The 14,997-nt window shown below is 38.8% G+C and overlaps 1 protein-coding gene across 4 annotated transcripts in view; it reads right to left on the reverse strand.

The window, feature by feature from the left end:
* heg1 (heart development protein with EGF-like domains 1) overlaps window positions 1–14,997 on the reverse strand; it is a 79,668-nt gene that overhangs the window by 14,485 nt on the left and 50,186 nt on the right. For 3 of the 4 annotated variants that reach the window (XR_007248002.2, XM_048535326.2, XM_048535328.2), the window contains exons 3-7: window positions 12,088–12,201; window positions 8,579–8,701; window positions 6,400–6,485; window positions 2,313–2,371; window positions 2,033–2,190 (exon numbers count right to left, since the gene is read on the reverse strand). Coding sequence is in view for 3 of the 4 variants with exons in the window: in XM_048535326.2 (XP_048391283.2) it covers window positions 2,033–2,190; window positions 2,313–2,371; window positions 6,400–6,485; window positions 8,579–8,701; window positions 12,088–12,201 (540 nt within the window). In the remaining variant the exon portion in view is untranslated. The remainder of the gene's footprint in view (window positions 1–2,032; window positions 2,191–2,312; window positions 2,372–6,399; window positions 6,486–8,578; window positions 8,702–12,087; window positions 12,202–14,997) is intronic. The other variant, XM_048535327.2, reaches the window with a different exon arrangement.

The raw sequence follows: 14,997 nt of genomic DNA on the forward strand, positions 1-14,997 counted from the left end.
TGAATACTATTAACACTTGTGAAACAGCCACATTCTTTATTTTTCATTCTGTAAAATATTGAACACACTATGAGGATGGAAAATGACACCTTACATTAAAATGTCAATACTATTTCTTGAGTGACCTGACGGATGAGAATTTTAAATTGAAGCTTTGTGGCAGGAAGCAATCTTTGTACATTTTTGTTTTGATAGTTTTGAAAGAGGATTAACTTACCTCAACAGAAACAATTAAACAGTGCATAGGTATAAGTCTGAGTTTAAAATAGGGCGCAGTAAAATTCTGAAACAAAGTCAAAAATTGCAGAACTAGGTCTGAAGAGTCACCAGACCCAAAATGCTAACCCTGCTTTCTCTCCTCAGATACTGCCTGACCTGCCGAGTTCTCCATCAATTACCGTTTTTGTTTCAGATTTCTAGCATCTGCAATCCTTTGCTTTATTATAGTGGAGTAAAATTCTGTTGTTAGCCCATCAACGAGAGATGTTGAGGACGAGAGCCTGTGATAAACAATTACAGAGCCCAATCCTAAGTGTATGTAATTTGTGGTTTTATTCATGCTGCATGGAATAACATATTATAGTGAAAGAGATCAAAAAGACAACTGTTGTGGGCAAAAGAACTTCCATGCTTTTGTGACAAGGAAGTAACTGGAGGTTAAATTCAAGAAATATGATTAACCAGCACACAGCCTAAAGCTAGCTCGTGTTATTGCCACCCTGGAAATGCAAATAATCATGGATTTCAAAATAGATCGATAACATTTCCAGCTTAATTGTCAGGCTAAGTATCAACTTCATGAGTATAAAAAAGACCTCTTGTTCAATAAGGATAGTTTTCAAAAAGGTACTGGATGGGTACTGAAGAGAGAACAAAAATGCATAGCTTTGAAGAAATGGCCTGATAGCTAAGCTACTGTATATACAGCAGAGCATAAGTTTGCCAGTCTGAATAGCTTACTTCTATGCTCTCACCATTCTACCATTTTTTTGTTACATTGATAATTTGGAGAAGCTGGGTCTGTTGTCCTTGAAGGAGAGAAGCTGGAGAGAAAGTATTCAAAATCATGAAGTATTTAGACAGGGTAAATTGCGTAAAACGGAGAACATATTTCCATTGAAAGATGGGTCAAAACCAGAGGGCACTGATTTATTTAATTGGTAGATAAAGCAACAATAACATGAGGAAACCTTGTTTTTGGAAGCAGGGAGGTTGAACCTGGAATGCATGGCCTGAGAGTGTGGAAGAAGCACACTCAATTATGGTTTTCAAATGGGAAGTAAATGATCAATTAAAGAGAAAATACTTTCAGGGTTTCACAGAAATCACAGTGCAAGGACCTAAGAGAGTTGCTCCTTTAGCTACTTAGCATGAATATGGTGGGTGAAATGACCTTGTGTTTTATAACCATTCTATAATTCTATAAAATGAAGATACAGAAGTTTTGTAAATTTCTTAAACACAGGAGTTGAGTGGAGTCTAATAACGTTTCAGTCTGGGGTCTGCTTTTGCATCAAATCTAAATTGAAACTGAAGATCTTACATGAAAAATGATTTGGGAGTTTCAATCTGATGTTAGGTAGCAAGGGCCAACAACACTAAACTCTTTATATTTATCATAACTTCTTGTCACTTGGAGACACGGCTGGCATGAGAAGGTGAAGTATTTGCTTTGTTGCTTTGAAGGTACAAAGAGTTACAGTTTATTAGACTGAGGTTTCATTGTTTCAGAACCCCTCTACGTATTCATTCGGGAGGTCAGAAATATCCATGCACACTGGCACTGCGTTACTCCACCAAATACTTCCACGAAATATTTTAAATAGGTCAATACGGCCAGAATGTCAAGCATGAAATACATAGTTCAGAGAAGTTTGTCCGTAACAGTCATTCTAGGTTTAAGTATAGGAGGCAGTTATTGGTGATCTAAGTTTATTGGATTAATTTAGCATTTAAGCTATTGTTAAGTGATCACAACTAAAATGTAGAAGATTAACTGTAATAGGGGGTACATGAAAGGCTGTTTCTTTACCTTTATAGGATAGCTGATGATTCAGAACAAACTGGCAGCTTCCAGTCTTATATCTGCAACTCTCCATGTAATTGTGCACACTACTCAGTACCTCAGGTGCTGTCACATTGGCAGGGAGTACAAACATGTTCAAGATTGACACACTGCCTTCAGTCTCACTGCAAACAACATGTTAAATTGTTAGTATTGTCACCCAGTTCAGTTAAAGTACATGAGATATTTATGTGATTATCAAATTGCATTGGGGCTCTAACAATTCAATGGTTTGCTTTTATCTTACCTTAAATCTGCAATGACAGATGTGTAATAACCATTCAGAGAAAAGAGAGATGCATTAACCTATGGGAAAAGAAACAAAACATATGTAATTCATAATAGCTGTACTTGATTTAAAAAAAACCTCTTCTTAACAAGATAGATTCCTGAACCAAACCCAGAGACTATCTCAAGTCTCAATGACATTTTCATTGGCACTGAAATTCAAACATAGTACATGAATTGGCTCCCTTTCAGAAACATGTTATCCTTGGACCCAGCTTCATAATAATTTGACGTTGGTGACTTCACCAAGTTTATGGTAATCCTTCCAGAGTAGCCTTTTTTCTACCTCTTAACTATTACAACAGGCTGGACTGTGGTGACTGATAGTGCAAACAGGAAAACATGTACAAGACTGAAATATCCATCAACTTCTCACCTCCAGTGATTGCATTGACAGAGGGGTCCTTGCGGAAAAAGAAACACAATTCAGTCAAACATTTAAGAGACGTAAGATCTACTTCAGTTTATTAATTTGATTCACTGTAGCAGGGGTTTATACAATTTCCACTGTTCAGTTGTTCATGTGCCCTTGTCACTTTAAGGAATTGACCTAGTTTGGACCATTAGCAGGAGCGACCTGCAAAGGAACCAGCAGCAGTGAGGTATTTCAGTAAAGTTCAAGCTCAGGCTGGGCCAGTTGGGAGCAGCAACTGTCAGAGGGATAGACCATCATCGAATGAATAGTGAATACTGCACAATGTTCAACATCATTCACAGCTACTCAAATGCTGAAGCAGTCTGTGGTGACGTGCAACAAGTCCAGGACAACATCCAGCCTGCTATGTGGCAAGTAACATCTGCACCATACTGGTGCCACACAATGACCATCTACAAAATGTCAGAATCCAACCTTTGACCCTTGACATAGATTGCATTATCATCATTGAATCTCTAACGATTAGCATCCTGAGGGTAATGACTGATGAAAAATTGAACCGGCCTAGCCAAAGACCTTGTGGAAGCAAGGTCATTGGGGTCATTTAAGAGACTGCTGGACATGTATATGGTCACAGAAATTTGAGGGTGCATACATGAGGATCAATGGTCGGCACAACATTGTGGGCTGAAGGGCCTGTTCTGTGCTGTATTGTTCTATGTTCTATGTTCTAAATAAATACTGTGGTTAGGAATCCTACAGTGAGTAACTGACCACCTGATTTCCCAATGCCTGTCCACCATCAACAAAGTATAAATCAGGAGTGTGATAGAATATGCCCCACTTTTCTAGATGACTGCAGCTCCAGCAACTCTCAAGATGTTTGGCACATCCAGGAGAAAGTCTGTTTAATTAGCTTCACATCCAGAAACACTCACTCTGTCCACCACAAGCGCTCAGGAGCAGCAGTGTGTACGATCTACAAGATACACTGTACACTTTCCAAGCCCATGGCCACAATAATCTAAATAGACAAGGCTAGCATATACATGGGATATCACCAACTACAAGTTCCCCTCTAGGCCACTCACCATCCTGACTCAGAGACATGTTGCCATTTCTTCAGTGTCGCTGAGTCAAAATCCTAGAACTACCTGTCTTACTGCATTTGGATATGGATTTCTTCTGTATCTGAGGAGTTGTGAATGCGTGCTGATCATTGTGGAATCACCAACAAACACCCCTGCTTCTGAGTTTATGACTGTTGTTCTACCTACACCAAACAGACTGCACTGTTTCAAAAAGACTGCTCACCACCAAACTGCCAAGGCAACTAGGAATGGGAACTAAAAGCCAGCCCAGCCAGCAATGCCCCAATCCCACGGATAAATAACCTAAAAAGGTTGCAAATCAGAGGACTAGTCAGAGGGAATGCCATCAAGTTAGAGAGTCAGAGCCCAAGAAGCAACCCAGCAAATGGTGCAACTCAAGTCAGGTTAAAAACGTTAAAATCAAAACCTCACAATGTTCAACAGGATTACAGCCCTATTAACTTATCAAAGTTAAAGCACTGGGCAATAAATGCTGGCCCAACCAGCGATACCCTCAACCCATGAATGAGAAAATAACCAGACAAAAAAAGAAGAGTCAGTGGACCCGAAATGTTAATTCACCTTTCTCTCCACGGATGCTCCCAGACCCACTACATTTTTCCAGCAATTTCTGTTTTTATTTCTGAGCTTTTAACAAAGACTCAACGTACTCTGATCTCCTTTCAAACATTGGTGCTATTGCCCTCCTGATGTTATGATTGGTGGCTGTTCTTGAAATAGGTTAAAGACCTGGTTTTCTGGATATGTCAGAGCTGCAATGTTGCTAGAGGCCAAGCCTGTTGAGGGAAGTGCCCCGCAGGTCAACTGCCATCCTTCAAAATAAGACAAAGACAAAGATGTTCACTACCATGGCCGTTTTCGCAAACTGCTGGCATGCTAAGCCCATGTGCCCAGTGAGGTTTGAGGCTCACCCTCATGAGGACAGACAAATCAACAACCATCTTCTTCAATAGATGCAACCTCCAGCAGCATTGCTGCTCTGACATATCTAGGAGGTTGAGTCTTCAGCATAATGAGCATAACATGCTCATGTCCTCCCAGTCCTTTTGTTGGCACAGTGCTTCTCATCACAATTTGTCACCACCAAAACAGCTGGGCCCAACAGCCAGTGACGGTCTTCCTTGATACAAGCAATGAGGGAATGACTGCCTGGTACGCTTGCTTTCCCAAACTTCCCTTACATAAATGCTCCCGTGCCTCCACATGAAACACTGTCATCTCTTTTCAAGTAATGGCCACTGTGTGCCAACGAATGAGCTCTTCTCTGTGCATTTCATCACATATGCAACATCAGGAACTGCCTCACTTTTATAATTCTTCCCTCAAAATGACTGTGATGCAGGAGCATGTTGAAAAACCAATATTCCACTTGATACCGTGATTTTCCCATTTTCCCAGCACATCTAACTCCAAAATAACTTACCCCCACACCCAACACCACTTACACCACCTTGGAACGCAAATTCAGGTAGTTAGATGGTGACAAGTTTAAATCCTTGTATTCTAAAGTCTCTAGCCCTCTGTACTTGTGCATCATTTTACATGAAATTATTAATAAATCCAGTAAAACACCAAGTTTTTACTTCCTATCCTAAAAACAGCTGCAGCATCAAGTGACATGAGATGGAGGAATTCTAACCATATGTTTGCTTGCCACAAAGTAATGTATACTTCTGGGCCCATTGCTTGAATGCATAAGCTCCGCAATAATTTAGTGACATGTTAGTACTTTGGTTAGTCTAAGTTATATTAGACAATTGCAATATACCATTTTGTTTGGCAAGTACATATATAGAAGGTCAAGCTAAAATGCTACCAAGGTTACAAAACAGACCAATAAATTCCTTCAGGTATTTAAAGTTTGAAGAAAACTACATGTTGAGCTCCTCCCCCAAACACTAATTCTTGCATGTAATTTTTACATGAAATTTGCAATGCCTGAGGCAGGCTTCAATACTTTAGCCAACTTCATTGCCTCACATCTTTAGTACTTGGCAACATCTTCAACCTCATAACATTTTCCTAAGGTTGGAAGGAACAAAAAAAAGCAAAAAAAACAAACTCAAGTTGGAAAGTTATTACACAAAGAATTGTCTAAGAAAAGACTGAGACAAAAGCAAACATGAAGACAGTATAAAGACATTAGGAAGAGAATACTAACTGACAACTTCTTGCCAAGCTGCTGATAGTATATTTTCAACATACTGCCAGATGCCATTGCATAATGAGATCATTAGTCTACTGAGGTAGGCATGTCACGCTAAATACAGCAAACTCTGATCACATACATAAATGGTGGGTAAATAGCATATTTCACCTTTTGTTGGTGGTTTACAAACTTATCTTTCATATTTTTAAATATATTAAATCAAGATGGAAGGGCTCTTCAAAAGTCAATTCCAGACAGAGGCATGTTATAGAATTACGTATAACCAACCTAGATAAGCAACGTTAACCAACACAGGTCACGAAACAGAGAAAGAAAGTACCTTTATTAAAAATGTGTTTCAGAGATCGTTAAATATTCATGTCATCAGTGTTTTTCAAGTCAAACTTACCATTTTTAAAATCTCACTTTGCAGATCCTGCATTCTTGACACATGGGATTTATTGTCACTGTAGAAAATACCTGCAAAGGTCCTTGCTATGGAACAATAAAAAACGGATTACATTTAAACAACTACCTATACAAAACTGAAACGTAGATTATTCGGATATGGTAATAAAGTGTGAAGCTGGATGAACACAGCAGGCCAAGCAGCATCTCAGGAGCACAAAAGCTGATGTTTCAGGCCTAGACCCTTCAAGTCTCTAGCCCTCTGTACTTGTGCATCATTTTACATGAAATTATTAATAAATCCAGTAAAACACCAAGTTTTTATTTCCTATCCTAAAAACAGCTGCAGCATCAAGTGACAGGAGATGGAGGAATTCTAACCACATGTTTGCTTGCCACAAAGCAATGTATACTTCTGGGCCCATTGCTTGAACGCTTAAGCTCCACCATAATTTAGTGACATGTTAGTACTTTGGTTAGTCTAAGTTATATTAGACAATTGCAATATATCATTCTGTTTGGCAAGTATATATATAGAAGGTCTAGGCCCGAAACGTCAGCTTTTGTGCTCCTGAGATGCTGCTTGGCCTGCTGTGTTCATCCAGCTTCACACTTTATTATCTTGGATTCTCCAGCATCTGCAGTTCCCATTATCTCTTATTCAGATGTGGCTTTACTTTCAAATCTTCACAGCAGCATTCAGAGGTGCATTCTATCAGATGTTAAATCAAGTCACATTAGTCTACAAAGATACACAAAAAACTATTCAGAGAAAATAAGGAGATTTTTGCTGGTGTCCTGCCTAATGACTCATCACTTAATCAACACCACTGAGAAGGAGAAGAACAGCAGATACTTGAGGTCACTATCACCTGCAAGTTCCCCTCCAAGATGTATGCCATTCTGACTCAGTACCATATTCACATTCTTTCACTGCTGCTGAGTCAAAGTCCTGGAACTCCCTCCCTACTAGCTCTGTGGCTCCAAGTACATCAAACGAACTGTAGTAGTTCAAGCAGGCAGCTCACAACTACCTGCAGAACAGCAACTAGGAATGAGCGATAAATGCTGAGCCAGCCACTGAAGCCAAACTGGCCTAAGGCTAAGTTCTCCTAACAATTTTCCTAGTAATATAGACTGCATTCTTACACTCTCTAAATAGTTACAGAAGTGCAATCAGCTTTATTAATCTACAAAACTCTTCTTTTAAGACCAGAAATTGTCTACCCTCAGATGCGGTACACTCTTAAGCCCCTAAAGACCCACACACTTACAAGATACAAGGCAGCACGCACTATATAATATAAAATCAGTTAAATAAAAGCAAAATACTGTGGATGCTGGAAAAGGATGCAAAGGTGCAGGACAAACGTAATGAGAATGGTTCCAGGAATGTGAATTCAGATGTGGGAGTTGCTGGAGTTGTTCTCCCAATTAAAGGAGATTTGATAGAGGTATCCAAAATAATAAAGGATCTGGATAAAATAGACAGGTAGGAAAAAGACTATTGGCAAAAGAGCCTAGAATCAAAAGACATTGATACAAGTTGAACGGCAAATCAAGTGGAGCGCACGTCAGGAAAGTATTTTCACAGGATCTGAGAATGCAGTGGAGGAAGGACTAATTGTGATTTTCAAAGAGAACTGAATAACTACTTGAGGAGAAAAATCCAAGACTACTGGGAAGCAGGATTAGATGAGCAGTTCTTACAAATAGGCATCCTGTTCCAAAATTCTGTGATCTTCTGATTCTCTTAAGGTGAAGTATGTTGCAGTGCAGTTTGTGTGGCCTTGCAAATGGTTTGGCTAATAAGGACAGTATAGAAAAGTCAGGTGAAGGCAAATTTAAGCTTTTTAAAATTCATTTCTAATATCTCTTGCATGACAGAAGCTAAGGGCTCCATAAACTGATAATAAAATGTGAGGCTGGATGAACACAGCAGGCCCAGCAGCATCTCAGGAGCACAAAAGCTGACGTTTCGGGCCTAGACCCTTCATCCTAGACCTCTCTGATGAAGGGTCTAGGCCCGAAATGTCAGCTTTTGCGCTCCTGAGATGCTGCTGGGCCTGCTGTGTTCATCCAGCTTCACGTTTTATTATCTTGGATTCTCCAGCATCTGCAGTTCCCATTATCACTGGCTCAATAAACTGCTTCTCCAGAGAAACAAATCATTTTCTTACCCAAAGTGCATCGTGTTCCCTTCTCAAGGTAGTAACCAGGGTAACATTTGCAAGTGAAGGAGCCCAAATTATTAACACATTTTGCCCGAGATGGACATGGATTTGAAAGGCATTCATCCACATCTGCTTAAAGAAAGAACAAATTATGAAGCAAAGATTAAAACTGGATTAGAAGTAACAAAAAAAAGCTTAAAGAAGGAATCTTATTTCATTACAAAGTCACTTACAACACAATAATGTAAGCTAAAATAAGATGATGCTAAGGAAATTACACAAAGATGCAAACTATAATTAAAATAATAAACAAACATTTCTAAATTTAGATAATGACGTGAATTTTTATTTGCTTTTATTTCTGTCGCAGGGACATGAAGTATCTCCATTATTCTTCACTTCCTGCTAGCATCTTAGACTGTGTTGAAAGTTGGAGCAAGTGACTTGCTTGTTCAATGGACAACGTCAACTTAATTGGCACCTTTGATGTAACAAAATATTCCTAAATACTGCAAAACAGCTTTATTAAGAAACATTGGACAGAATCACATTCGGAGATAATGGGGCAAATTGCCAAAAGGTTACTCAGTAGTAGGTTTTAAGAAACAGCTTAAAGGAAGAAAGCAGGACAAAGAAATAGGGAAGAGAGTGTATTTAATGCTTACAGCTAGGAAATTGATGGCAAGGAGTCCAACTACAGAGCAATTAAAATCTGGATGCTCAAGAATTGAGAATTAGAGGAGCACAGATATCTTGCGGGTTTGTGTGATTGCAGGGAATTACAGATATAGGCACAGGTAAGGCCATGGAGGAATATGAAAACAAGGAATGTTTACAATGGAATATTGCTTGATTTGGTTGCCAATGTGAGTGCATACAGCGTTGATGGATGAAAAGGATAAGGGTAATGGCACCAGCGTTTTGGTTGGCTTCAACTTCTCAAAGGGTTCTAAGTTGACAACTAGTCAGGATTGCATTGATATAGCCAAGTCTATTGGTAGCACAGTGTTGAAAATAGATAGTCTTGGTGGCGGCAGAGATGACATCAGGAGAAAATCTAAGATTGAAATTTGACTCATGAAGGTGAACAGTTTGTTTCAGGCCAAAGTAGTCACCAGGAAATAAACTGGTAGCTATGGTATGGAGTATGTAATGGGGACCAACACTAATATTATTGATTTCCCCAACATTTAACTGGAGTAAATTGCTGCCCATCCAGTACTGGATGTAGACAATAATCTTATCATTTTTCTACTATTGCTGAAACTAGAGATATATTGTTGAAGGAGAGCTGAGTGTTGTCAATGTAAGAAAGGTGATGACTTGTACTTAGAATAACGTGAATGAGAGGCAGCACACAGGTGAGAAATGGAACAAAGAACAGTATGGCACAAGAACAGGCCCTTCATTCCACCATGTCTGTGCTGACCATGATGCTTTTCTAAACAAATCCTTTTGGCTTATGCACATTCATCGGACGGAGCATTGAGTACAAGAGTTGGCAGGTCATGTTACAGTTGTATAGGACTTTGGTTCAACCACAATTGGAATACTGCGTGCAGTTCTGGTCGCCACATTATCAAAAGGATGTGGACGCTTTGGAGAGGGTGCAGAGGAGGTTCACCAGGATGTTGCCTGGTGTGGAGGGTGCTAGCTATGAAGAGAGGTTGAGTAGATTAGGATTATTTACATTAGAAAGACAGAGGTTGAGGGGGAACTTGATTGAGGTCTACAAAATCATGAGGGGTATAGACAGGGTGGACAGCAAGAAGCTTTTTCCCAGAGTGGGGGACTCAATTACTAGGGGTCATGAGTTCAAAGTGAGAAGAGGAAAGTTTAAGGGTGGTACGCATGGAAAGTTCTTTAGGCAGAGGACGGTGGGTGCCTGGAACGCGTTGCCAGCAGAGATGGTAGAGGCAGGCACGATAGCGCCATTTAAGATGTATGTAAAAACATAGATGGGCAGGGAGCAGAGGGATACAGATCTTAGGAAAATACGCGACAGATTTAGATAGAGGATCTGGATTGGCGTAGGCTTGGCCTGAAGGGCCTGTTCTTGTGCTGCAATCTTCTTTGTTACTGTTCTTCTTTGTTCATGGTCTGTATCCCTCGCTACTCTGCTTGTTCATGTGTCTGTTTAAATGCCTCTCAAACTTTGCTATTATATCTGCTTCTACCACCTCTACTGGCAACGTGTTTCGGGTATCTACTGTCCTCTGTATAAAATATTTTCCTCATACATCTCCTTTAAGTTTTTCCTCTCTCATTTTCAACCTTAGGTCCCTTGTATTTGGTATTTCCACCCGTACAGATATATGTTGTGCGCACTGTCCCTGTGTAAAGCATCCTACCAGAAGTGTGCAAATCCTAGTTGTCCCTGAGCTCCAAAGTAACATATTGAAGAGAGATAGCAAGAACTACAGATGCTGGATCCAGAATCAATACAGTGTGAAGCTGGAGGAGTGCAGCAAGTCAGGCAGCATTAGAGGAGCAGGAAAGTCGATGTTTTGCGTTTACACCTTCCCGCTGTGCTCCTCCAGCTCCACACTGTATTAACATTTTGAAGGGTGATGTGGTGTGTATGTGTTGGTCCGAGAGCAGGCATGATAATGTGGTGAGCTTGGTGGCTAATACCAATGGTGTGGATGAAAAGTTAGGGAGGATGGTTACCACAGAGTATGCAGGGATAGTCCAGTGAAGAGGGCTTGGATGCTGTCTGACCTGCTGTGCTTTTCCAGTTCCACATTTATTGACTCTACATCTGTGAAGAAACAGTTTAATGATTGCTGCAACAAATTTCAGAAAGCTGTAGCCAGCAGGTGCTTGCAATGACTTACAATTTAGGAATTTCAGGAAACCAGTGGGGAATATTGTGGTGTTTAATAAAGCCAGTTGGTCTTTACTAAGATACAAATACATGGAAATAATGCAGCTGTCTTTCAACTGCAAGCTTTTGAAGCTGCTGTTATAAGTGTGAAAGGTGAAGGGAAAGGTTTTCTTGACATCAGACTCTGACATCTCTTCATTCACATTTACAGCCGCCTGGCTCACCAGATGCTCTTGAGCCAACTCACACACATCACCCTTCAACATATTACTTTGGACTCGGGGGGCAACTAAGACTTTGCACAGGGACACATACACATAGCTCATGTGTGTACACAAGATGCATCTTATGCCACTTGCTTTCTTAACGCTCCCTCACTGTAATTACTTGGAGGCTGCCAGCCTCTGAATAGTTCACATTGCTTTCCTAGTGCCACTCATATTGATCATGGCTGATCATTCAGCTCAGTATCTTGTTCCCACTTTCTCCCATACTGTTTGATCCATTTAACCCTAAGAACTCACTGACTTCAGTGTTGATTATGGGCTCTGACCTTTCCTGCCATTGCATGTGCTTCAGCAGGGAGGGAAGGGTCCACTAATGGTCTTATTCCAATTTTGTTAAGCTACCAGTGTGATCCATTGCTCTTACAAGATGTTTTTTAACAGATCATTGCAGAATATTTTACCTTTGCTGCAGTTCACTCCTTGCCAGTTGGGTGGGCATACACACTTTCTACATTTAATACAATTACTGATACAAGTGCCTCCATTAAGACAGGGATTTGAGGTGCAAAGATTCTCTGTTTCAAAGAAAATAAATAATGTATTAACATTGAGTTTATTGAGCAGTGGACTTTCTGTTTCATTCTAAGTTATTCTAATATATTTGCAACATTAGCAACCAGTTCCTTCAAGACAAATCAGCTATCTGCTAAAGGCAAAAGAAAGTGCAAATTGTAGTGATTTATAAGGGAATGTTGAACTGCAAGAAATGTAACTTCTCAACTGTTAACACAGTTCAATTTCTGTCGAAATGGTATTCCAGCAAACTGATTGAGTACTTAAATACAATGTTTGTAGTATTAACCTTACACTGATACAAAGAAACTAGCAGTTTTCAAATAATGCATGCTTCTAGACATCATCAATTTACTCACATTTCTTAGAAAGTAAAGACTAGCAATGTAAGCAAAGAATATTGCACAAAAATGGATAGCCAACAGGAGATGTATTGTGAATAAAAAAAACTTTTCAGCATTTCAAGTTATGGTTTATATTGAAAAAGCTGTCAAAATAAAGTGAATGATGGTACAGTTCCATTGACTGATTTAACTATTGCCCTCTGATGGTTATCTGTAGAAACATCAATTCCTGTTCACACCAAATGCTACAGATAGATATAAAACTGAATACTGGAAAGAACTTTCATCAAAGGGGGTTTCAGCAATTTGTTTCTGATCTGAAAATGCAAGAATCAGAGTACAAAATATCCTTATTCAGCAATTACAGAGGTAAATATACAGCATGCTACAACATCAGTAGTTAAGGGTTAACAACCAAATTCACGTATTTTGAGAATGACTAAGAACTCAAAAGTTTTCTTATTTGTCATTATTCAGACACTCATTACTTAGTAGGATGCTTTGTTTCAAGTCAGTTGGTTGCTGCAGCTGGTTTGCAATCTTTTCGCTTTCTGATTACCTCCTAAATGCTTGTTTTCCATTTAAGAGTCACTGGTATGTAAGGTATTGCCACATTACATCCTTATAATCTCTCCCATTATCCAGGGATATTACATACCTTGACTTTATTTTCCAAGATGTCCTTGTATCTAGTATGCCTATGCCAAGAACGCAAAGCATGTTTCAGCTCAGTGTGAAGAAACGTGTCTTAAAATTTCTCTCCAGCATCTCATGACAGGCTTACCTCTGAAAATACTTTACTGAATATTATTTGATGCTGGCTGAGATTGGTTGTTTTCACGATGATGTTTCTTTCATTCTATTTGCTGTCCTTTTAAGTATGGAAGATGATTGTAAAATCTAACTGTATCTTTCACAGGGTAAAAAAATTAAATTTAAATTAAAACCTAAAAATCGTATCTGAATTCTATTTGGTTTCACCCTATCAAGGTTAAGATGCATTTCACATAGTGAATGAGTGAATTCACTAAACTGTAGGTTGCCTTTCTGCAAAGAAAGCCCAAGGAAATGTCACAAGTGAACTGGGCTTGCCCGGTGGCTGACACATATATACTGCAAGCAATTACAACTAACAAAATAGATTTCAAAATCAAGAGATTGAAAAATTGATGTATCTTTAATACTTTGTATTTAATGTATAGGCTGTTCCTTTCTTCCAAGCACACAATGTTACAATCGGCATTCCTTTACTACCTATTTTCATCAGTGTGGTTAACCTAGCAAGTAGGATTAGTTTTTGCAAAACAGTTATACTTTGGTCAGAGTATGTTTTGGTTAGTTAAAAAATAAACCAGCCACCTTCTAAGCAGCAACTTAGATTTCTATATTTTGGAGCTTTTCAGGTGGCGTGATATTTTTTGTTCTTCAGAAATACTCTTGGATAGTTTGGAAGGCACAATGTATTCTGAAAATGTATACACTGCAGTATACACAACAGAACTAAAAAACTGTATTCAACAAATCAACTAAATATATTCAAATCATCCTTGATGCATTTGGTCTTTAAGCACTTCGATTCATAAATTATTTTATATGCTACTGAATATTCTTGTAACAATTAAAAATGTCAAATACTCCACAAAGAGTAACTTTAATCATGAACTGTTTAACAAATACAGATTGCTTTTGGTGCAACGACATGGTTCATATCACTATGCAACAAAAAATGATATCATCAAACCAAAATAGGATACAGTGTAATCATAGGGTAGTTTGTGAAAAATCACTGCAATTCTTGCCTGCTAATGTTGACCGTTAAGTTTGAAGTACAAATAACAGGGGAGCATTATATACTTGGACGATGATTGCAAAATAAATGCTGTGTCTGGATCAAAATGGAATGGGAGGTGAATGGCAAGTGATTTGGAAGATTGGAATTCTATGCTTGGATCAGGGATATACTTTTATGGAGTAGATTATATTGTGCTTGGCGACATATCAGTAACACTGCGGTCCTACTGTGAATATCAATATCATTCATGGAGCTGACACTTGCCAGGTCCAGTCTATGAAAAAAATAAAAAATCACAAATGCATTGGAAGGAAGAAAATTTGTTAAACCCTCCAGTATTACAGCATCAGTAAAAAATGTGAACGTTAAGTGTGGGTTTCAGACATACTTACCCTGAACAAGTTACATTATTACCTTATATTTTATTCTGCATTGCATATACACAGGAAAATACTACCTTGTTCGATTTCAGTGTAGAATATGTAAAATGATATATCTCAGACAGTGATTAAAAACACCATGATTTGAAATATTGCTGAAGCAGCATCTGATCTTTAATATTTCAAATGAGCTATTGGATGTATATACATCCACATTCACATTCACAGCTTTATAAGAAGTACAATTTCCCCTTTTAATGTTAAGTTAAATAATTAAAAGAA

The sequence above is a fragment of the Stegostoma tigrinum genome, chromosome 7 (genome assembly GCF_030684315.1).
Source record: "Stegostoma tigrinum isolate sSteTig4 chromosome 7, sSteTig4.hap1, whole genome shotgun sequence".
Taxonomy (NCBI): Eukaryota; Metazoa; Chordata; class Chondrichthyes; order Orectolobiformes; family Stegostomatidae; genus Stegostoma; species Stegostoma tigrinum.